The sequence below is a fragment of the Mus musculus genome, chromosome 4 (genome assembly GCF_000001635.26).
Source record: "Mus musculus strain C57BL/6J chromosome 4, GRCm38.p6 C57BL/6J".
In the NCBI taxonomy this organism is placed as follows: Eukaryota; Metazoa; Chordata; class Mammalia; order Rodentia; family Muridae; genus Mus; species Mus musculus.
In genome coordinates, this window is record NC_000070.6 from 74138182 (window position 1) to 74161890 (window position 23709).

The 23709-nt window shown below is 37.4% G+C and overlaps 1 protein-coding gene across 3 annotated transcripts in view; it reads left to right on the top strand.

Annotated features, from left to right (window-relative positions):
- The window catches only part of Frmd3 (FERM domain containing 3), a 188987-nt gene that overhangs the window by 124954 nt on the left and 40324 nt on the right, over positions 1–23709 (top strand). For 2 of the 3 annotated variants that reach the window (NM_001163732.1, NM_172869.4), the window contains exons 7-11: positions 6853–6940; positions 15386–15474; positions 21063–21126; positions 22186–22274; positions 23518–23592. In NM_001163732.1, coding sequence (NP_001157204.1) covers positions 6853–6940; positions 15386–15474; positions 21063–21126; positions 22186–22274; positions 23518–23592 — 405 coding nt within the window. Of the gene's footprint in view, positions 1–6852; positions 6941–15385; positions 15475–19827; positions 19882–21062; positions 21127–22185; positions 22275–23517; positions 23593–23709 lie in introns of all 3 variants that reach the window. The other variant, XM_030253548.1, reaches the window with a different exon arrangement.

A 23709-nucleotide genomic window follows, 5' to 3' on the forward strand; every position in this document is an offset into this window, starting at 1 on the left:
GGTTCCTCAGAAAATTGGACATAGTATTACCAGAGTATCCACCAATACCTCTCCTGGGCATATACCCAGACTATGTTCCAACTGGTAATAAAAACACATGCTCCACTATGTTCATAGCAGCCTGACTTATAATAGCTAGAAGCTGGAAAGATCCCAGATGTCCCTCAACAGAGGAATGGATACAGAATATGTGGTACATTTACACAATGGAGTATTACTTAACTATTAAAAACAATGAATTTATGAAATTCTTAGGCAAATGGATGTATCTGGAGAATATCATACTGAGAGACATAACCCAATCACAAAAGATATGCACTCACTGATAAGAGCATATTAGCTCAAAAGCTCAGAATACTCAAGATACAATTAACAAAACACATGAAACTCAGAAGAAGGAAGACCAAAGTGTGGATACTTTGATCCTTCTTAGAAGGGGGAACAAAATACCCATAGGAGTTAAAGAGACAAAGTGTGAAGCAGACACTGAAGGAATGACCATCCTGAGACTGCCCAACCTGAGGATCCATCCCATAAACAACCACCAAAACCAGACACTATTGTGAATGCCAAAAAGGGCTTGTTGACCGGAGGCTGATATACCTGTCTCCTGAGAGGCTCTGCCAGTGCCTGAAAAATACAGAAGTAGATGATCACAGACATCCATTGGACAGAGCACAAGGTCCCCAATGAAGGAGTTAGAGAAAGGACCCACAGAGCTGAAGAGGTTTGCAGCCCCATAGGAGGAGCAACAATATGAACTAACCAGTACATCCATAGCTCCCTAGGACTAAACCACCAACCGAAGAAAACACATGGTTGGACTCATGGCTCTAGCTGCATATATTAGCAGAGGTTGGCCTAGTTGGTCATCAATGGGAGGAGAGGCCCTTGGCCCTGTGAAGGTTATATGCCCCTGTATAGGAAGATGCCAAGGTCAGGAAGCAAGAGTGAGTAGGTTGGTGAGCAGGGGGAGGGGCAGGAGGTGGGGAGGAGGAGTTTTCAGAGGTTAAACTAGGAAAGGGATAACATTTAAAATGTAAATAAAGAAAAAAGAAAGAAAGAGAGAGAGAGAGAGAGAGAGAGAGAGAGAGAGAGAGGAAGGGAAGGGAAGGGAAGGGAAGGGAAGGGAAGGGAAGGGAAGGGAAGGGAAGGGAAGGAAAGGAAAGGAAAGGAAAGGAAAGGAAAGGAAAGGAAAGGAAAGGAAAGGAAAGGAAAGGAAAGGAAAGGAAAGGAAAGGAAAGGAGAAAGGAAAGGAGAAAGGAAAGGAGAAAGGAAAGGAGAAAGGAAAGGAGAAAGGAAAGGAGAAAGGAAAGGAGAAAGGAAAGGAGAAAGGAAAGGAGAAAGGAAAGGAGAAAGGAAAGGAGAAAGGAAAGGAGAAAGGAAAGGAGAAAGGAAAGGAGAAAGGAAAGGAGAAAGGAAAGGAGAAAGGAAAGGAGAAAGGAAAGGAGAAAGGAAAGGAGAAAGGAAAGGAGAAAGGAAAGGAGAAAGGAAAGGAGAAAGGAAAGGAGAAAGGAAAGGAGAAAGGAAAGGAGAAAGGAAGGGAAGGGAAGGGAAGGGGGAAGGAAAGGAAAGGAAAGGAAAGGAAAGGAAAGGAAAGGAAAGGAAAGGAAAGGAAAGGAAAGGAAAGGAAAGGAAAGGAAAGGAAAGGAGAAAGGAAAGGAGAAAGGAAAGGAGAAAGGAAAGGAGAAAGGAAAGGAAAAAGGAAAGGAAAAAGGAAAGGAAAAAGGAAAGGAAAAAGGAAAGGAAACAGATGAGACAAGACAAGACCACCCTTAGTCCATGGTGATCAGATAAGATGCATGGGATAATTTCAATGTTCTTGTATCTGTTGAGGCCTTTTTTGTCACCATTTATATGGTCAATTTTGGAGAAAGTACAGAGTGGTGCTGAGGAGGTATATTCTTTTGTGTTAGGATGAAATGTTCTATACAAATCTGTTAAATACATTTGGTTCATAACTTCTGTTAGTCTCAGTGTGCCTCTGTTTCGTTTCTGTTTCCATGATCTGTCCATTGTTGAAGATGTGGTGTTGAAGTCTCAAACTATTATTGTGTAAGGTTCAATATGTGCTTTGAGCTTTAGTAACATTTCTTTTATGAATGTGAGTACCCTTACATTTGGAGCATAGATGTTAATAATTGAGAATTTTTCTTGGTAGATTTTTCCTTTGACAAGTATGAAGTTTCCTTCCTTACCTTTTTTGATAATTTTTGGTTGAAAGTCAATTTTGTTTGATATTAGAATGGCCACTCAAGCTTGTTTCTTGGGACCAATTGCTTGGAAAATTTTTCCAGCCTTTTACTCCGAGGTAGTGTCTGTCTTTGTTACTGAGGTGTGTTTCCTATGTGCAGCAAAATGCTGGGTGCTGTTTACATATCCAGTCTTTTGGTCTATGGCTTTTTTGGGGGGAATTGAGCCCTATGATTTTAAGAGATAATAAGGAATAGTGATTGTTTCTTCCTGTTATTTTTGTTGTTAGATATAAAATTATGTTTGTGTGGCTATCTTCTCCTGAGTTTGCTGAAAGAAGATTATTTTCTTGCTTTTTCTAAGGTGTAGTTTCCCTCCTTGTGTTGAAGTTTTCCATGTATTATCCTTTGTAGGCCTGGATTTGTGGAAAGATAGTGTGTAAATTTGTTTTTGTCATGGAATATTTTTATTTCTTCTTCTATGTTAATTGACAGTTTTGTTGGGTATAGTAACCTTGGCTGGCATTTGTGTTCTCTTAGGGTCTTATGACATCTCTCCAGGATCTTCTGGAGTTTATAGTCTCTGGTGAAATGTCTGGGGTCATTCTGATAGGTCTGCATTTATATGTTACTTGACATTTTTCCCTTACTGCTTTTAATATTTTCTTTGTTTTGTGCATTTTCTTCTTTTGATTATTATTTAATGGGAGGATTATTTTCTAGTCCAGTCTATTTGGAGTTCTATAGGTTTCTTGTATATTTATGAGCATCTCTTTCTTTATGACAGGAAAGTTTTCTTCTATTATTTTGTTGAAGATAATTACTGTCCATTTAAGCTGGGAATCTTCCCTCTCTTCTATACCTATTATCCTTAGGTTTAGTCTTCTTATTGTGTCCTGGATTTCCTAGATGTTTTGGGTTAGGAGCTTTTTCAATTTTGCATTTTCCTTGACTATTGTGTCAATGTTTTCTATGGTATCTTCTGCCCCTGAGATTTTCTCTTCTGTCTTTTGTATTTTGTTGGTGATGCTTGCATTTATAACTCCTGACCTCTTTCCTAGGTTTTCTATCTCCAGGGTTGTCTCCCTTTGTGATTTCTTTATTTTTTTAATTTTCATTTTTTGATCCTGGATGGTTTTGTTCAGTTCCTTTACCTGTTTGGTTATGTTTTCCTGTAATTTTTAAGGGATTTTTGTATTTCCTCTTTAAGGGCTTCTACATGTTTACCTGTGTTCTCTTGTTTTTCGTTAAGGGTGTGATTTATGTTCTTCTTAAAGTCGTCTATCATCATCATGAGATGTAATTTTAAATCAGAGTCTTGCTTTTCCTATGTGTCAGGGTATCCAGGACTTGCTGTGGTGGGAGACCTGGGTTCTGATTATGCCAAGTAGCCTTGGTTTCTGTTGCTTATGTTCTTGCGGTTGCCTCTCTCCATCTGGTTATCTCTGGTGCTATTTGCCCTTGCTGTTTCTGACTGGAGCCTGTCCCTCCTGTGATCCTGGTTGTGTCATAACTGCTTGGAGTCCAGCTGTCTCTTTGATCCTGGGATCCTGGGAACCTGGGATCCTGAGATCACAGGTGTGTCAAAGCTCCTTGTAGTCCAACTGTCTCGGGGATCCTGAAAACCTGGTGTGACCAAGCTCCTCAGATCCTGTTGTGTCAAGCTTTCTCTGAGTACCACAGAATTGGGTGGGGAGTCAGAGCCCTGGCTTTGCTCAGGGCACAGGTGCCTCTGGCTGGGCTGGGATTTGTGTTTCCCTGGTTCCTGTGAAGTTCTCAGTTATGGCGGGTTTGGGGAAACATATTGTGGTTTCAACTGTGATCTTGAGTGTGTCAGAGCTCCAGTGATCCTGGGTCTGTTCCATCTCCTGCGAATCGAGCTTCCTCTGTGATCCTGTGTTCTTGTGATCCTGGGCATGTCAGGGCACCTGTGATCCAGTGATTCTGTGATCCTGGGCATGTTAGAGCACTTGGGAGTCAGCTTCCTTCTAGTTGTTGTAGGAGTGGGTGTAGAGCCAGCTTCCCAGGTCTGCTCTGGTAGCAGATTCAAACTGAAAGGAACCTGTGCCACTGGCCAGGCAGAGGTTCCTGTGTACCTGGATCCCTGAGGATCCCAGTATCTCTGGGTGTTGGGGCAGATCTTGTTACCTCACCTGTGTTCCTGGCTGTGATAGAGCACCTGGGAGTTGGGCTTCCTCTGGGTATTGTAGAAGTGGGTACAGAGCCAGCACTCCAGGTCTGCTTCAGGTGCAGGTCAAACAAGAAGGAACCCGTGCCTCTGACTGGAAGGGGGGATCCTGTGTCCCTATGGTCCTGGGCATGTTAGAGCATTTGGGAGTTGAGCTTCTTCTGGGTGTTGTAGGAGTAGGTGCAGAGCCAGCACACCAGGTCTTCTCCAGACACTGGTCCAAACCTCAGTGTATTTTCTTATAGAACATACAGCCATCAGCCCATGGATGGCCCCACTCAGATGGTCTGAGCCCTCCACCATTGATCACTAATTAAGAAATTTCCCACAGGCTTACCTACAGCCTGATTTTGTGGAGGTACTTTCTTAATCGAAGCTTCTTCCTCTCTGATGACACTAGTTTGTATCATCTTGACATAAAACTAGCCTAAACTATATAAAAATCAACTCAAACCATATTAAATTTAAATTTAAAATCTGAGACTATGATGCATATGAAGTTTAATAATTTAGTTTTATCTTCAGTTTTCTTCCTTTTTAAGCTTATGGAAACAGAGGCATTCAGTATTTATCAGTGTGTCTAGGTTCATTGGTTCTTTTGTGATATTAACCCATTTCTGTATGTCGGTTCTTTTGACTTATTTATTTTTATGGCCGTGCAGTATTACATCTTATATCTATTCTACTGTTAATAGATGTACATTCACATTGCTTTCTGTCAGTCTTTTTAGATTTAGTATGCCCAGATATGTTAATGGTGCCTTACAGTTTTAAGTTATGCTTTGTTTACTGTAAAGAGGCTTAGCATATTTTTATATAGTTGTTGACTGTATACAGCCTATATGTTTAGTGTCTGTCAAGATGTTGGTCCATTTTTTTCTTGGTTATCTGTATTTTTTTAAATGTTCTTTGTGCATCATTAAGAGTTTTAAAGGTATTTTAGATACTAGTACTTTTTTGGTTGACCACATTGCTGATATTCTCTCTCATGCTATGACTTGCCTAGTCATACCTTGGATAGCAACCTCTGATTAGTAGAGACCCATAAGTTTAATATCCTCTGCAGTTGGGCAGCACAGGAACTCGCTGTCATCTGATATTAAGTTTGGTGATTAGAAATTATATATCCATGAGACATAAAAGGGTGGAGACATATTGACAAAATTACCATGTAGGAAAGGGAAAGTTAATCATTTTCCATTTTAGCCTATTTCCTTTTGTTACTACAAAACACTAGAGGCTGGGTGCTATATTTAAAAATATATCTATTTGACTCCCACTATTATAGATTCAAGAGCATGGCATGATCATGTTTAGCTCTTGCTTTGTCGTCACACTAGAGATGGCGATATGCTGAGAGCATGTTTGGGAGTGCAAATCAGCATAGCAAGAAGCAAGTCATTCAGGGGCCAAGCTCTCTGTCTCTCTCTCTGTCTCTCTGTCTCTGTCTCTGTGTGGTGTGTGTGTGTGTGTGTGTGTGTGTGTGTGTGAGAGAGAGAGAGAGAGAGAGAGAGAGAGAGAGAGAGAGAGAGAATCTTTGTGAGTATAGGTGCATGTTTGCAGAGTGGCACAGAACACTGTAGAGACAAGATTGGGTATCTTACTTGCTTTCCACCTTATTTGAGGAACAGTCCTATTTTTCACTGCTATATACATCATACTAGCTGGTCTGGGAGATTTTCCAGGGATTCTTCTCTCTCTGCCACCCATGTTGCAATAGGTGCATACTATTATGTCTGTCTTTTACATGAGTTTTATGAATTCAAACTCAAGTTCTCATTCTTTAACAACAAGCACATTATACACTAAACCATCACACTTAGTGATAGGGGTGGCTTGGATTCTCTGTAGTATATGTGAGTTGTTCATATGAGTCAGAGCTGGATCTTTCAAATAGAACATAGTCTCAGTGAACAAGCCAGTTTTTCCTGAATATGTTTTGCTAACCCCATTTCTCTGCAGCTTGTTTATCAAAATAGGGGACAGTTCTGAAATTAATATTTGAAATTTCCTGTGGTGATCCAGGGCTCTTTGTACAATTATCTATATTTTTTGTTCTGTTTGGAATTGTGGACAAAAGAACAAGATTAGCAACTTTTTTATCTGAATGAGAAATATTCATCCTGAATAGTCTTTTAAAATATGTAGTAAAGAAGAGATTTTGAGTTTTGTTTTATATTAATATTTAATTTGGGGTACATCCTTACTGGTCACTCATTTACTAACTCTATATTACGAAATTGTGGAAAATATACAGCAGTATATTTTTGTACAATTAGCTACAAAATATGACATTCATAAAGAATTCTACATGATGAGAAATACTGATAGATATACCCAGTGCTATTAATGTAAGGATCTTTATTATATATTTAATTTAGAAAGTAACATTTGATTAATTAAAGGAACTACTCGTTATATTGATTGAATTTCACTTGAATTCTCTAATTTGTTTTGTGTGTGCCATTTCAGAGGTCAGAGCCCAGCAATTGCTGAATTCAACTTACTCTTAAAAGCTCATACATTGGAAACTTATGGAGTGGATCCTCACCCATGCAAGGTAACTGTCTCACACAACAGGTCACCATATAATCATCATTTTGCCCAAAAAGAAATTATTGGCATGTAGGCCTGCAGAAAATACTTAAGAGACTTAAACAGTCATACCACAACAATAAGAATTAGACTATGGTGCCATGTTTTGGACATGATTGGCATCTGTGCCAGAGACCTGTAAATGTTCACCAACTGTAGTAGAGTATCCACATTTTCTAAAATATGTACTCATTTATTCATCTAATTAATGATTTCCATCATAAAGTGAGCATATTCAAACAAGTTTATTTTTAATGTCCTTCCCAATAAAAAGTATATAGTCTTGAATCCATTCTTTTTTTTTTATTATGTATTTTCCTCAATGACATTTTCAATGCTATCCCAAAAGTCCCCCATACCCTCCCCCCCCCCACTTCCCTACCCACCCATTCTCATTTTTTTGGCCCTGGTGTTCCCCTGTACTGGGGCATATAAAGTTTGTGTGTCTGATGGGCCTCTCTTTCCAGTGATGGCCGACTAGGCCATCTTTTGATACATATGTAGCTAGAGTCAAGAGCTCCGGGGTACTGGTTAGTTCATAATGTTGTTGCACCTCCAAGGTTGCAGATCTCTTTAAGTTTTGGGCTAGTATCCACTTATCAGTGAGTACATATTGTGTGAGTTCCTTTGTGATTGGGTTACCTCGCTCAGAATTATGCCCTCCAGGTCCATCCATTTGCCTAGGAATTTCATAAATTCATTCTTTTTAATAGCTGAGTAGTACTCCATTGTGTAAATGTACCACATTTTCTGTATCCATTCCTCTGTTGAGGGGCATCTGGGTTCTTTCCAGCTTCTGGCTATTATAAATAAGGCTGCTATGAACATAGTGGAGCATGTGTCCTTCATACCGGTTGGGACATCTTCTGGATCTATGCCCAGAAGAGGTATTGCTGGATCCTCCGGTAGTACTATGTCCAATTTTCTAAGGAACCACCAGACTGGTTTCCAGAGTGGTTGTACAAGCTTGTAATCCCACCAACAGAATCCATTCTTAACAACCTTCCTTTCAAGTCCATCTTTTTTGTGCCCACCTACCCACAGTATTATTCTGTACTGTGTAGGACCCAGTGGCTAGGGTAGGCTATACGCAGGTAGGCAAACTTTATTATAATTCCTGTCTTCCATTCTGGATTCTCCAGATTTATTACTACAGCAACCTGCACACAGGAGCTCCTCCTCAATCCCACCTTCATTCCATGGAAACTTAGCCTGTTAATGCAGACCCAGGCTACTCCTAGTTCATTGCTACAGCCCTTTCACCTTTTCCTACCAGCCCATCTCCATTTCTTTGTGATACTTACCTAGCCACAGAAATATTCTCTACCATGAATTCCACAGCCATTTCTTTCTTTCCATTGAGTGGAAAACAACATATATAGAACATAACATTCGTCCAAAAAGATCAAACCAGGCATATCTGTTAGGACCACTTCAATATTATATTTCCAGATGGCTAGATCTCAACACCAAAACAGAGAACATGAACAGACAAAATAATGTGCCTCTTCTGGAAGCCACCAACCTTATTGTGTAGGGACCAGAAAAAGCAATTCAGCTAAAGTATATGACATGGAATGACATGGACCTCAAAATAGCAATTATATAAATGCCTTAATAAAAATTTTGAAAACACACAGATGAATAAAATAACAACTATAGAAACCCAAGAAATGAATTAGAATTTAACAAAGAAATAAAAACACACACATACATACAACCAAAAAAAGAAGAGAAGAGAAGAGAAGAGAAGAGAAGAGAAGAGAAGAGAAGAGAAGAGAAGAGAAGAGAAGAGAAGAAAAGAGAGGAAGTAAAAAAATGTGGTAAATCAAACATGAAGCTCAGAGGTAATACTTACCACTAGATGAAAAGATACAGAAGAAAGAATCTCAAATCTGAAGACAAGGTGGAAGAAATTGATAAGTCAGTCAAAGAAAATGTGAAATCTAGAAAATAAAAATAATCTTGGTATAAAACATCCAGAAAATCTAGAACAATATAACTGACAAATACAGAGGAAGGGAAACAAATCCAGGGCAGAGGCAAAGAAAGACTTTTCATACAATTTTTGAGAAAAATTACCCCAAGCTGAAGAAAGATTCCTATCAAAGTACAAGAAGCATCTAGCACACCAAAAGAGATAACACCAGAAAATAAACTCGCCATGACAATAATAATCAAAACAGTAAATGTACAGAACAACAACAAAAAAAGGATATTAGAATCTGTAAGAAAGAAAGAAAGAAAGAAAGAGCAGAGAGGGGGGGCTGGAGAGATTGCTCAGTTTTAAGCATGCTGACTGTTCTTCCAGAGGTCTTGAGTTCAATTCCCAACAATCACATGGTGGCTCACAACCATCTGTAATGGAATCTGATGCCCTCCTCTGGGGTGTCTGAAGAGAGTAACTGTGTGCTTACATACATAAAATAAATAAATGTTAAAAACAAAATGAAAAAGAAAGGAAGAAGGGAAGAAAGAAAGAAAGAAAGAAAGAAAGAAAGAAAGAAAGAAAGAAAGAAAGAAAGAGAGAAAGAGAGAGAGGGGGGGAGGGAGGGAGGGAGGGAGGGGAGGGGGAGAGGAGGGGAGAAGAAGAGAAGAGAAGAGAAGAGAAGAGAAGAGAAGAGAAGAGAAGAGAAGAGAAGAGAAGAGAAGAGAAAGAGAGGCATTTAAAGGCAGATCCATTGTAAAAACACCTGACATTTCATTGAAGACTCTGTAAGCCAGGAGAGCCTAGATGGATGTTCTACAAACTTTAAGAGACCACAGATAACAGAACAGACTACTTTACCTAGCAAAATTGTCAGTTACAATGGTCCATGACAAATACAAATTCAAGCAATTTCTATCTACCAATCCAGCTCTACAGACAACACTAGAAGAAAAAGTTCAGTTTGAAGGTATTGACTAGATTCAAGATGATACAAGTAATAAACAACCCCAGAAGTCAGTCAAAAGAGGGAAAAATACCTACAATATAATAACAAAATACCAAAAATTAATAAAAATTGTAATTAGTAACTGTGAATATTAGTGGGCCCAATAACCCAATAAGCAGACAGATTAACAGATTAAATTTCAAAACAGTATATCCATCTTTCTATCAAACACCAACCATGGCTTGGAGAAGGGTTCTGAGGAAGTGGTGTTTGGGAATGACAAAAAGAGCAACTTGAAGTCAATGATGGGGTATGAGCCTACTGCCTTGTGTGCTACTCCTGCTGACTTTCCAAGATAACTCTCATGAACCAAAGCCTAGTCTTCTATTTATATATCAATTTAATCATCCACCCCAGATTCCCTTTTGGTTATCATATGAATGAACATTTTATGACCACTTGATTCTTAGAAAAGTAGAGCAAGTACATGTTTTTTTTAATATGGCAAATGAATTCAGAGATCTGCCCGCCTTTGTAAGCAGAGGCAATAAGCTGTCTGGGTGGGATCTTGCTCTGAGATTGCCATTACCACCATGCCTGGACCTAACCTCACTCTGTCCCAACCTGACCTTGAACTCACCAATTTGCCTGCCCTTGTAATCACAAACAATAAGCTGACCTGGGTGGGGTCTTGCCCTGCAATCACCACTCTCCAAATCTCTTTATCTCCTTTCTTAATATCTTTCTGATAAGCTGGTTCATAGTGTAACTGCCTCTGTTTCTTTAGGTTTTTGAAGTCCTTCATATAATTCATATTGGATCCTTATATTTTGCACAGTTGAAATCTTGTTTATACATTTTTGAATTCATATTTTTAGAGTTTTTCCCACAGCCTTAAAGAGCTATCTTGCAGGTCACCATGTTTATTATTTTGCTAAGAACATTATACACACCCTCGATTCCCAGACTCCTGCTGTCTCTGATTGTCATGGAGTCATTAGCCTTGGCAGAGAAGATATTTCCTTTCCCCCAGGGACAAACATAAAGTAAAATATACAACCAAGCCTTATGCTAGCAACCATCCACATCACTGGAGACGATGCCCTGCTGACTCTTCTCCAGGGGCAGGACCCATGTCACACCTTCCTTTGTTCATGGCCCTGTAGGACTCAGCATCTCCTCCTTTCTGTTTTAATTTGAAAGTATAAACATTGACCATGAGTGTGGTTACTGAATGTGTGACTTGATTGATGCAGACTAGAAGGAGAAACAAAACCAGCAGAAATAAACCAACTACAATTTCTCCATTTATCAGCAAGGTCATCCAGGAAGACAAACCAGTGTTCTCATGCACAGCAAAGACAAAAGCTGCAGACACTTCCTCAATAATAGTTGATCCCACTAATATCCGTGTTCTTAAGATGTAGGGAATCTGTATCCAAAGTCAAACAAGAGTTGTTCCAAAGCCCCTTTAAACAAAACTTAATTTTAGAACCAGTCATGTTCAGAGGTATTATACTCCAAGGAGATTTTAAAGACCCAATTAAACAGTGAATGTCATTGCACTGAGAGCTAGATCTTAATATTTTTTATTTGATTTCCCACAAATAGAGCTGCTTCCTCTAAAGCATGAAACCTATCCTGGAGTCCCCTGACAATAGTCTCCTGAAGCATGGGTTATATTGATATATTTTTGGATAATTTATCTTCATGGTGTGCTGTGTGAATCTCTTTAACCAAGGATGGAGAGGATAAGGCAAAACTAGAAATCACACCTACTAAGGCTGTGATCTCCAATATCAAGGTTGGAGCAAGTCTTAGCTCTCTCTCTCTTTTTTTTTTTTAATTTTTATTTATTTGTTATTATAAGTAAGTATACTGTAGCTGTCTTCAGATGCACCAGAAGAGGGCATCAGATTCCATTATGGGTGGTTGTGAGCCACCATGTGGTTGCTGGGATTTGAACTCAGGACCTTCAGAAGATCAGTCAGTGCCCTTACCCTCTGAGCCATCTCACCTGCCCCCATCTTTTAGCTCTCTTGCGAGCCAAAGTAGCTTTCTGCTACATCCAAGAAACATTCCTCACCATCCTTGACAAATTTATCCATATGGAGAGAGAGAGAAAGAGAGAGAGAGAGAGAGAGAGAGAGAGAGAGAGAGGATGTTAACAAGTCTCAACATCAATGTATCAGACACAATGGCACCCAAGTTCGTAAAAGGAACACTACTACAGATAATTTCATATATTGACCCAAACACAGTAATGGAAGCTACTAGCTTCAGTACCCCCTCTCTCTTCAATAGTCCAATCGTCTAAACAAAACAAAAACAAAAATCACAACAAAACAAAACAAAAAACATAGAGATGCTCTTGTAAGATATTGTAAATCAAGTGGTCATTCCAAACATCTATTGAATATTCCAATCAAACACTAAAAAAATAAAAACAACAAAAATAAAAAAGAACAAAAAACAACTTTCTTTTCAGTGGCTAACTAAACTTTTAGACTAAATTGAAAACATATTAGGAACAAAATACTAAGTCTCATTACTGATTGAAATTGGAAACAACAATGAAACTTAAACCTTTTTAGAATTAAATGAAAATTTAAAAAAAAAAACTGAAACCTATGAGACACAAGAAAGGAAATTCTCTTTTTTTTTTTTTTTTTTAGATTTTAATTTAATTAAAACAATGCTCCCTTTTCTTTCTTCACTCTCAATATGCCCCTCCACACTCCTTCAAATGTGTGGCTTCTATTCTTTTAATAATTGTTATTACATAGATATATATAGATATAGATATTCCCAAAATACCTATGCATATATGTATAATGAATTTATTCCATGTAATAATCTGTATTATGTAAGTTTTCAGAGATGACCTGTTGGCACTTGACATCCAATCTATGTGTTTTTCATTGGAGGACACTTCTCTGTTCCTAGTTTCCTCAGTTGACAATTATTATTTGTGTGGGGTCTAGTAATTTTCTCTCTGGCTAGTTTTGCATGTTTCTTGGTATCATCCTTGTTCCAATCACATTTGTATCATCATATTGGTAACACTTTATGGGTGTAGCTTCTGATATTCCTAGGAGACAATCTCAGAGCAAACATCCTGATCTTCTTAAAGTAATCTCCCTTACCCCCACTTTCTTAGTCTTAGGTAGGGGAATGATATGTAGATATATCCACTGATACTGGGCTCTACATCTCTGTCTCTTGATTGGTTGTATTCTTCTAAAATGGCCTCCTCCATCTGTTGCAAATAGAAGTTTCCTTAATGGTGGGTTAAAGATACACTTAACTAACAGTATAAGGACAAATTTTTACACAAGGTTGTTAGGGATTATGCTGATTTATTAAATTCATGGTTGTAAATTCTTTTCTGATAACCATGACTTTGAGTACTTAGCTAGGTTTCCAGTATGAGGCATACTTGTGCAGGTTGTCAGTCCAATTAGAGAGCTATTAGTTGTTACCAAGATATTCATACTACTACTGTACCCTTAGGGTTATCATGCTATGCTGGTCATTGATATGATTCGTAGGCATTATAGCTGGGTAAGATTGGTGGTTGCCTCACTCTTTGGAAGCTTGCATGACATCTTCTGGTACTAGGAAATTTAGTCCCCATAGAGAGATTTTAGGTTGGTTCTAGTTCAGACATCTTTGGGCCTTGTTTCTGAAGTACATAGTGTCTTTATCAACATGATCTGACCTTCCATCTCTGAGGGGTACCCAAGGACAAAGCAATGGGCTGTACATTTTGGAGTCTCTTGGATATCCTTGGACAACATGTTAATGTAACATGTTATGCCCACATAAAATAAAATTATGTTAAGTTTTCAATGGAGTCTTAAAAACAGAAAAAGGTGAACAGGAAAGAAATCTTTTCAGTTATATTAACTGAAAGTATTTGTTAATTATTTTCTTTTTTCATATTATTTGTCAACTTTTATCAGAATCACCTACAGATACTCTCTCTCTCTCTCTCTCTCTCTCTCCCTTCTCTCTCTCTCTCTCTCCCTCTCTCTCTCTCTCTCCTCTCTTTCACATGTACACACACACACACACACACACAAACACAAACACAAACTTGTATTTGCGAGTCTCTACTTATATGGGCTTACATGTGGAAGCCCATGGACAGCCTGGGGTGTCTCTCATTAATCTCTCTGTACCTTAATTTTATTAGATAGTGTTTCCTCACTGAACTGGGAGTTTATTGATTTGGCTAGGCTGGTATTTTTAAATAATCTTCCCTCATTCCATAGCCAAGGCTAGGGATTTTATGTACACATTTTTTTTTTACTACCTCATTGATATTTTATTTTTTTTTCCATTTTTTATTAGGTATTTAACTCATTTACATTTCCAATGCTATACCAAAAGTTATGTACACATTTTTATGTCTAGATAATTTTAAGTGTGAATTTGAGGATATCAACTCAGACCTTTATACTTGGATGGTACTTTGCCAGTTTAGCTATCTCCCAAAACACAGATTTTTTTCTCTTATCAATTTTGTAAGGTGGTATTGTGTTCACAATCTCAAAAAATTATTCATGTAGTCAATATTTCCTTCTCTGCATTTTAACTATGTATCAACAAAATAGTAGCACTAATTCTAGACTAAGCATTCATGTCAATCAGGATATTAAAAAATAGGTTTTGGAGTTATTCTTTGAGAATATACATTTCCCCAGAACAAGACAGCTTATTAGCTGAGTACTAGATCTATACTATTCAGCTCAGTCTACTCATCATAAGCACTTAGGAACTTCACAACTATCTGCTTTCCCAGAGCTTACCCCACCCCGATTACTTCAGGCACTGTGAGACTGGAGGTAAGGGTGCCAAGTGACACTGGTGTTCTAGGTGCTTCTACTTGTCCATGTTGACACATGCATCATCTCTTTCTGCCTATACAGTTGTTTTATGATATTTCTCAGTTGCCTCTTGTAATGATATAAATGTTTATTTCTTTTTGTGGCACAGATTCTTTCCAGAAATGTAATAACCTCTTTTTATTTTCTTGTTTGGAAAAAATGACTGCATTTTTCTGTTACACATTGACCTCATGTTCTCTATGAGTTGCTTAGAATTTCAGGTTTGGTCGGGAGATGAGTAGGCTTTATCTGGTGGTTTTTATACTGATAATGTCAGAAAGTCTGCATATGGTTGAATCAGGTGGGCAAAGTGCTCAAAGCGGTGGTTTCATTGTATTAGAGGGCTAATGGCAACCAACCAACAACAGTACAGAGAAGTATGCAGAGCATAAGCAACTCAGAACCCTGGAAACTAGAGTGTTCCTGCTAGGATAAGATGTCAATTTCTGGAAGAGAAACAATAGGTAACCCCAGATTTTGTCCAGAATTTAGAAGTAATGTTCTTTAGAATTTCATCTTAAACACTTAATTTATGGCTGTAGTTGCTGGCCTTGATTCAAATTAGCCCACGATGAAGGACAAAGAGCATGTCATTTATCATTATGCTCTCAATCCAAATACTTCTTTATTTTTATTTCTTAGGATTCAAGAGGTGCTACAGCATTTTTAGGATTCACTGCTGCAGGTTTCGTCGTATTCCAGGGAAATAAAAGAATCCATTTGAGAAAATGGTAAGTGCATCCTTCAAAAAAAAAAAATGACTTACCTTTTTCTTAATCTTCCTCTTTCTCTTTAGCATTATTTTTCTTTCTGAAACTTTCAGGTAGTTTCCTAGGTAGTTAGCTTTAACTGTCAACTTAATACAACTTAAAAGTGCCCAGTGTGCTTGTTAGCTTTTGTCAACTAGACACAAAGCCCAGATTTACCTGAGAAGACTGAATCTCAACTGAGGAACTTCATTAAAACTGCATTAAATCACAGGCATACCTGTGGATCATTTTCTTGATAGCTAAATGACACAACATGGCCTATACCCACAGTGGTTTGTAACACACCTGAGCAGGCAGTATTGGGCTGCATAAGAAAAGTAGCAGAAGGCTGGTGAGATTGCTCAGCGGGTAAGAGCACTGACTGCTCTTCCAAAGGTCCTGAGTTCAAATCCCAGCAACCACATAGTGGCTCACAACCACCCAGAATGAGATCTGATGCCCTCTTCTGGTGCGTCTGAAGATAGCTACAATGTACTTATGTATAATAATAAATAAATCTTTGAGACTGAGTGAGTGGGATTCACCTGAGCGAGCAGAGGTCCTAAAAAAGTTCAATTCCTAACAACCACATGAAGGCTCACAACCATCTGTACAGCTGCAGTGCACTCATATACATAAAATAAACAAATAAATCTTTAGAAAAGAAAGAAAGAAAAGAAAAGCAGCAGAACAAGCTATTGGAAAAGGCAAGTAATATTCCTTCAGGGTCTGTGCTTCAGTCCCTGCTCAAAATAAGCATACTATATATTTAAAATATTGGTCTTGCTGTGACACACCTTAACATGTTAGGTTTTAGAGAAGATTGTTGCAGGATTTTGGAGCTTTGGGCCACAAAAGAGATTGAGTGTTTAGAGCTTAATGGGCTATTCTGTGGAAAATTGGAATATAATGCTGAAAGCCATGTAAAAAACGAGGGCTTGGCTTGTGAAGTTTTACAAGCAAGAAAACCTTCTATCAGGGTTGTTTGTGTGATACTTTGTATTCAGACTTTGTGAAAAAAGAAGCCTTGTTTGCTAAGGTTGAACAATTAATAATGTTATCTGGGACAGAAAAATCAGTTGTTATGAATAAGACCACCATCACTAGGTGAAATCTTCTGGGAAGTATTTCCTTAGAATCAGCACACAGATGCTATGGTCCAGAAAGAACCAAAACTCCACCTCAACCTGAGAGCCAAACATGCTAATATGTAAGAGTCTCCCACATCACACTGCTTTTGAAGTAATAAAAATGTCATGAAGAACAGCTAAGGCTTGACACTATATGGCAAGTTCAGAGTTCCAGAAGAACATCTAGGACTAGCCATTTTTAAGGGTGCAGCCTCAATTGCAGTAGAAATCCCAGGACTGAAAGAAAGGGTCATAGAAAAAAAGCTGAAAATTGGTATTATGTGTTAGGACCAGGGTGCCTGGAGAGAATCTAGGAGTCTACTAATGTAGATGTAGTGTCAGGTGCATCACCACGGGATGAGCACCAAGAACAGTGGTACACCTAGAGAGGATGACGCTGAGTCTCTCTGTGTACCGTTGATTATGGAGTTGCAGTGATGGGGTTGTTCAAGCCCTTTGGATCCAAAAGATCGGAAGTGAGTCCCAGACATTGGACAATGAGCTATTTTCACACTTCGATTTTAAATTGATATGATTGTTCCTGTTCCCTAGAGATTTTTTTTAAGAAATATTAAACTACTGTAGTTTTTAAAGACCATATAGATTTATTTTATTAAATGTGGGATTGTGTTTTATATTGTGATGTGAACATGAGATCTTGGGAACAAAAGTATTGCTTAACAATAATATGTTTGTTGTCAAGATAACAAGGGGTAGATTCTACTATATGGCTTTTGTCAATTGACCCAAAATTCTAGGCATACTTAAAATGAAAAAATAAAATGACTTGAGGAATTGTTTGTCTCAAACTGGCCTCTGATCATGTCTATGGGGCATTTTTCTTGATTATTAATTAATGTAGAAAGGCCCAGCTTATTCTTAATGGCACCACATCTGAATGATGGACTGGAACTATATAAGAAAAATAACTGAGCAAACCAGTGGAGTAAACCAGTAAGCAGCATTCCTCTGTGGTCTCTGCTTTAGTTTCTGCCTCCAGGTTCTTGCCTTGAGTTCCTGCCACACTGGGTTCCCTAAGCTCTTATCTATAAATGTAGAATGGAACTAATCATTTTGCCTCTGCAGGCTGACTTTTTATTTATTTTTTTTGGCCATGCTGTTTATCACAGAAACTGAAAAGATCAAATTGTCCTGTGGACATTTCTGTGGGAAATTGCCATGATTTTTAATTGATATAGCTGGGGTCAAGTGACTGTGGACAGCACCATCTCCTAGGCAGGTAGTCTGAAACTGTAAGAAAGCTATGATCCCTGTGGTACTGAGTATTTGATAAATACATTTCTTGGTCAGTACTTGTTGTATGGAATAGAGTTCAAGTTCCTACCTTGACTTCATGCCTTAATTTCTTTTAATGATGGATCTGTGTTGGAGTTATAAACTGCAATAAACTTTTCTTCCCTTAGGTTCCTTTTGGTCAGAGTATTTTTCATATCAATAAAAATAAAAGTAAAACAAGTAGTAACCATTTACCTGGTTGCTTTATGATTGCTAGATTCATCACCTGTAAAGTAAAAGCAGAATTCTAGTAGGCTTCCAAAGAAGGTCTATAGCCAATAGTTCTTTTTTTTTTCTTTTATTGGATTTTTTTAATTTACATTTCAAGTGTTATCCCCTTCCCCAGTTTCCCTTCTAGAAACCCCTTATCCCATCCCCCTTCCCCTGCTTCAATGAAGATGCACCCCCACCTAAATAGTTCTTAAATTATTCAAAAAAAATAGAAACATAGAGTATTTCCAAAACCCTCCTACAAAAACCCTTATTACTCTAATAGCAAAAACAAGTAACCACAAATGTTCACTCGTGTGTGTGTGTGTGTGTGTGTGTGTGTGTGTGTGTGTACCAGTGTCACTGATAAACATTGACTCAAAAACCCCCAATAAAATACTTACAGATTGAATGCAGGCACATATCAAAAGGAGTATGTCTCATGATCAAGTTGGCATTATCCCAGTAATACGAGTTCAACATATATATGAAATAAATGTAATAAACCAAATAAATGGACAAAAACTACAGGAATCATATGATCATCTCAATAGAAACAAAAAGAGAAAAAGTCTTTGATAAGATTCAACATGCCTTCATAATAAAATCCCTAGAACAAGTAGGACTGTAGGAAACACATTCCAACATAATAAAGGTTATGCATGACAAACCTATGGCCAATATCATCCTAAATAAATAGAAAATGTTAATAAGCCTCATTAAAATCAGGAATGGGAGAGGACTGCCCACTATACCTACTGCTTATCCATAATGTGATTGAAGCTTTAGCTGGAGCAATAAGGCAAGAGAAGGGATACAAATGGGAAAATATTAAGTCAAATTATTTTCAGTTGAAGATTATATTATCCTATACACACAATGTCCCCAAAATATGACTAGGAAAGTTGTAGAAACTATCAATAATTTCAGCAAAGTATTATGACTCATAATTGACTTACAAAATTTACCAGTCTTTATACATATCAAATAGCAAGCATGCTGAGAAAGAAATCATGGACACACTCCTCTTCCCAGTTTCTCAAATAAAATAAAATATTTATAATATACATAACAAAAGAGGTAAAAAAAACTCTACAATGAAAAATTTAAATGTGTGAAGAAAGAAAATGATTAACATACTAGAATTTGAAGAGCTCCCAAGCATATAGCTTGGTAGAATTAACATTGTGAAAAAAAGACCTTCCTACCAAAACAATTTACTGATTCAATGAAATCACAATCAACATCCTCATCTTATTCTTCACATAAATAGAAAGAAAATCCTCAAATTGATATGGAACAACAAAAGACCCAAATTAGCCAATTAGTCCTAGATAAGTGTCTGTTTCTATGCATTCTACTCGTTTTAGGTGCTAAGTGCATCTGTCTAAGACCCCAACTTTTATACATCTGTTTCTATTGTATCATTGATTTTTCAGTCAGTCATACTTTCAATCCTCCATTGTACCAATTTGTCCTCTTCTTCCACAGTTAGGAATCTAAGAACTTACTCTTAAATTTTTTGAGTCTCAATGTATTCATCCATAGAATGGATATTGGTTGTATATGATTGTCTTAGAAAGGGTGAAGGAGTTGGAGGAGAAATAAATGCAATGTTTATAAGAGTGCTTTGAAAATCTGGTATAATTTAATAACTACAAATTGTTATATGACATTACTATTTGGTTTTCTTCTCTAGATTTTCAGCATCCGACAAAGAAGCTCCAATGTGTTTACTTCAATCCATTCCAGGGTAGATACCATAGATATTCCAAATTAGTTTGGGAAGCATGGGTAACTTGAAGACTGCCCTCATTCCATCCCAGGACTGCAAAAGTCTTGGAGGACATTATATACTCAGGTTTCCAAAATTTCTTGAGACCTGAAATGTTTTAAATAGAAGCAGCTGCACCTAAATGCAGATTGATATCCTGTCTTTTCCACTTGAACACCATTTTGCGGAGGGGTCATTTGACATATTGAGGTGAATAGCCTGGAGTATTTGGTTCTGTTTTTTATTTCTTCAGGTTGCCTATGTTACTGGTATTGAGTTCATGTGGATTCCATCCTTCTTGGCTTCTTCTTAAACACATTTTTTTGTTGTAACCATGCATCTCTTGCTAAATCAAAGTTTCTTCTCATGTAAATCACAGTTGTGTGTGTGTGTGTGTGGTTTTTTTTTAATTCAGCTGTGTTATCATTTCAAATTTCTCTCCCTACATTGAAACAGATGAATGAAGTACCACTGTTTATTTTCTCATGGAAAAAATATACATGCAATATAGCTATTCTAAAAATAAAATAAATTTTTTTTTCTTTTCACTCATCAAGGAAATGAGCATGGATCTACACTCAAAGCAGGTTTATATCAAAGAGCCTTTTGAGATAAAATCAAAGTTGTCTTTGACCATACCTTTTTTTTGAGAATTTCAATGTGGACAGGAATGATTCTCTTGAAAAATCTGTAATGTGGTATATGTTCTTCCTAGAGGTGGTTGGAGAGTAATGGGAAAAAAATAGATTCTTTGAATTCATATTATCTTACTAACATTCTTTTAACTTTGCAAAATGTGTTTACCAATTGATGTTTCAGTTGCTAATGTTTACAAATAAACATTATTACTTAATAAACAGAACCTGTTAAATAAAAGATGTATTGTATACAAGTGAAATTATTCTGAGATAGCAGTATATCAACTCTTGGGAAGAAAATTGCTACATAATTGACTTAGAGGCTTCCATTCTCAACAGACCATTATTGATGATAAAAAAATATATTTTGATTCATTGTAGTTTCCTTGGCATTTGTGAGTTAGATAGATTTATATGGAAAAGCCAGGCATCTTGTTTAGCTATAAGGTTTTTGTTTGGTTGGTTTTTTTGTTTTGTTTTGGTTTTGTTTTTGTTTTTCAACCAGAGACTTTCTTTTCTTAGGTCAGATGTCTGCAAATTGAAGTTTGAAGGGAAGACATTTTACGTGATTGGTTCCCAGAAAGAGGTCAGATACTGATTTTCTAATTAGTTATGTGTGCATGTGCAAGTGTGTATGTGCATAAGAAAGGTCCAAGAATCAAAGCTGCCCCCAAAGAGAGTGGCTTTGAAGAGTGGGAATAATGGAAGTTAATTGCTGAAAACAGTGTAGAGCTAGAGAATTTTTATGGCAATCCACCCATAAAAATAAACTGAGCAATGTTAACTGGATAGAGCTATGTTACAAAGACAGATTGGGGTAGACTTTATTCATTAAATATAAAACATAAACTCTATAAGTCTTTGTCTAAGTTATGAATAAATGAAACAAAAAAATACTTATAAAACTTGACATAAATCAACAGTAGATAAAGTGTTATGACAACATTATATAATCCCAAGTGGTTTTTTCCCCCAATACTTTTGGGGTTCACCAGGGAGTGGACTTGGTGGCAGGCTATTACCAAAATATTGAAACTTAAAGCTAGACCTGAAGTTTGCTGATTTTCTTGACCTTTGACATTTGACTCAAATATTCTTCCAGTTTAGTAATTTTTAAATTAATCAAAAAATGATAGAGAGTTGGGTGATACCTGGAGTATTGGTAAGAAATTATGAATCAATCAGCTTTTTATCACACTTAAATAGATTAGTGAATATCTAATGAGTAAGGAAAAACCCATACCATTTCAGCTTTAATGAACGTAGTAATATTGGAGGGGTTCCTAGAGAGAAGGCTCAATGGGTAAAGTGCTTACTGTGCAACAACAATGATTTTAGTTTAAATACCCTTGCCCCCAGCTGGGTGTGAAGGAGAGCTATCTGTAGAGTTTGCTGGTCTGCCACTCTAGAATTGTGCACGCCAGGTTCAGTAAGAAACTGTCTCAAAAAATATGTTAAAGAGTGGTAAAGGAAGATATTCAACATCAATCTCTTGCCTCCATACAGGAATGTATACAGACCCATATGCCTAAAGTAACACCCATGTACAATAAAAAAAAATATACAGTAGGATATAAATATCTATTGAAAAGCATAAATAACATAAAGTGTGTTTAATATGCCATTTCTTGTTATTTTTTAATAGAAAAATGCTGTTTTGGCATTCCATACATCAACACCAGCTGCCTGCAAACATTTATGGAAATGTGGGGTAGAAAACCAAGCCTTTTATAAGTAAGACTCTTGTGTTTCTTTGATTATAGGTTTATAAAGTACCCATGAAGCCCTTTATGCCTTACCAGTGACTATATACTTATTTTGTTTTGTATACCTCTTTATAGTCTATTAAATGTAATGTTACATTACATTTAAATACATTACAGTATAAATGAGGGACATAATTATTTACCACACACGTATGATAGTGGATTAGTGTCTAGAATATCCAAAGAGCTGAAAAAAAACAAACAAAAAGAAAATGAACAGCCCAATTAAAACTGTGCTATCAAACCAGAGAGGGCTCAAAAAAAATTCAAAAAACTAAGAAGTATTTTTCTCCTTTTTAAAATATGTATTATTTTCTCATCTACTACAACCCTCCTACAGTCTTCCCTCTCTCCACTCCTCCCAGTCTGGTGCCCTTTCTTCTCCACCAGATTGACTAAGCCACCATTTCCCTTCAGAAAAGAGCAAGCCTCCCAGGAATAGCAACTGAACACTGCATATACCACAGTGCAATATCCAAAGCACAAAACCTCATTAAAGTCAGATGAGGCAACCCAGTAGGAGGAAAAGGGTCCTCAGAGCAGGCAATAGTCAGAAACATACCTCATTCCCACTGATAGGGGTCACACAAACACTCTAAGCTAAAACTCCACGTGTATGCAGAGGACCTAGTACCAAGCCATTCAGGCACTGTGATGACTGCTTCAGACCCTTGTGAACCCCTATGACTCCCACTTAGTTAATTCTGTGGCCCATGTTCTTCTCATGCCATTGACCTCTCTGGCTCCTAGAGTTCTTCCCCCCACTCTTTCTTGAGGTTTCCCAAGCTCCACCTAATATTTGGTTGTGGATATGTGCATCTACTTCCATCAAATGTTGGAATAAATCTCTCTGATGACAATTGAGTTACCCTATTACATGCAGTTCTACACAATTCCTTCTAGTCATCAACATACCTGAAACTTTCTTGCAGGCCTGAACTAGAAATGGAGTATAATATCAAATGTGTGGCTTATGACCAGTGCTCGCAAACAACAAAAGGAAATAACATTGATCACTGCTGAACATATCAAACGATAATGTACATAAAATTTCTATTTTTTGAGAAACCCCTCCAGATCATGTGTGTGTAAGCTTGGTCATCATGTAAAATTAATTTCTTTCTAGAAGTTAAAGTTGGTAATGACCACAGTTGTACTGCGTGTCCTGCTTGAATATTTCACTATCACCTCTGTTGTGCTTTTCCTTGAAGGTATGCAAAGTCCAGTCAGATCAAGACTGTGTCAAGCAGCAAGATATTTTTTAAAGGAAGTAGATTTCGATACAGGTGGGTAACAATGGGTCTGTTGCAGTAATGGGTTGAGGTGGGGAATTCATTTACCTTTGAATTTTTGTTTGTAGATTTATGCTATTACCTTCAGTTAGTCTGTTTCCCATTTCACAA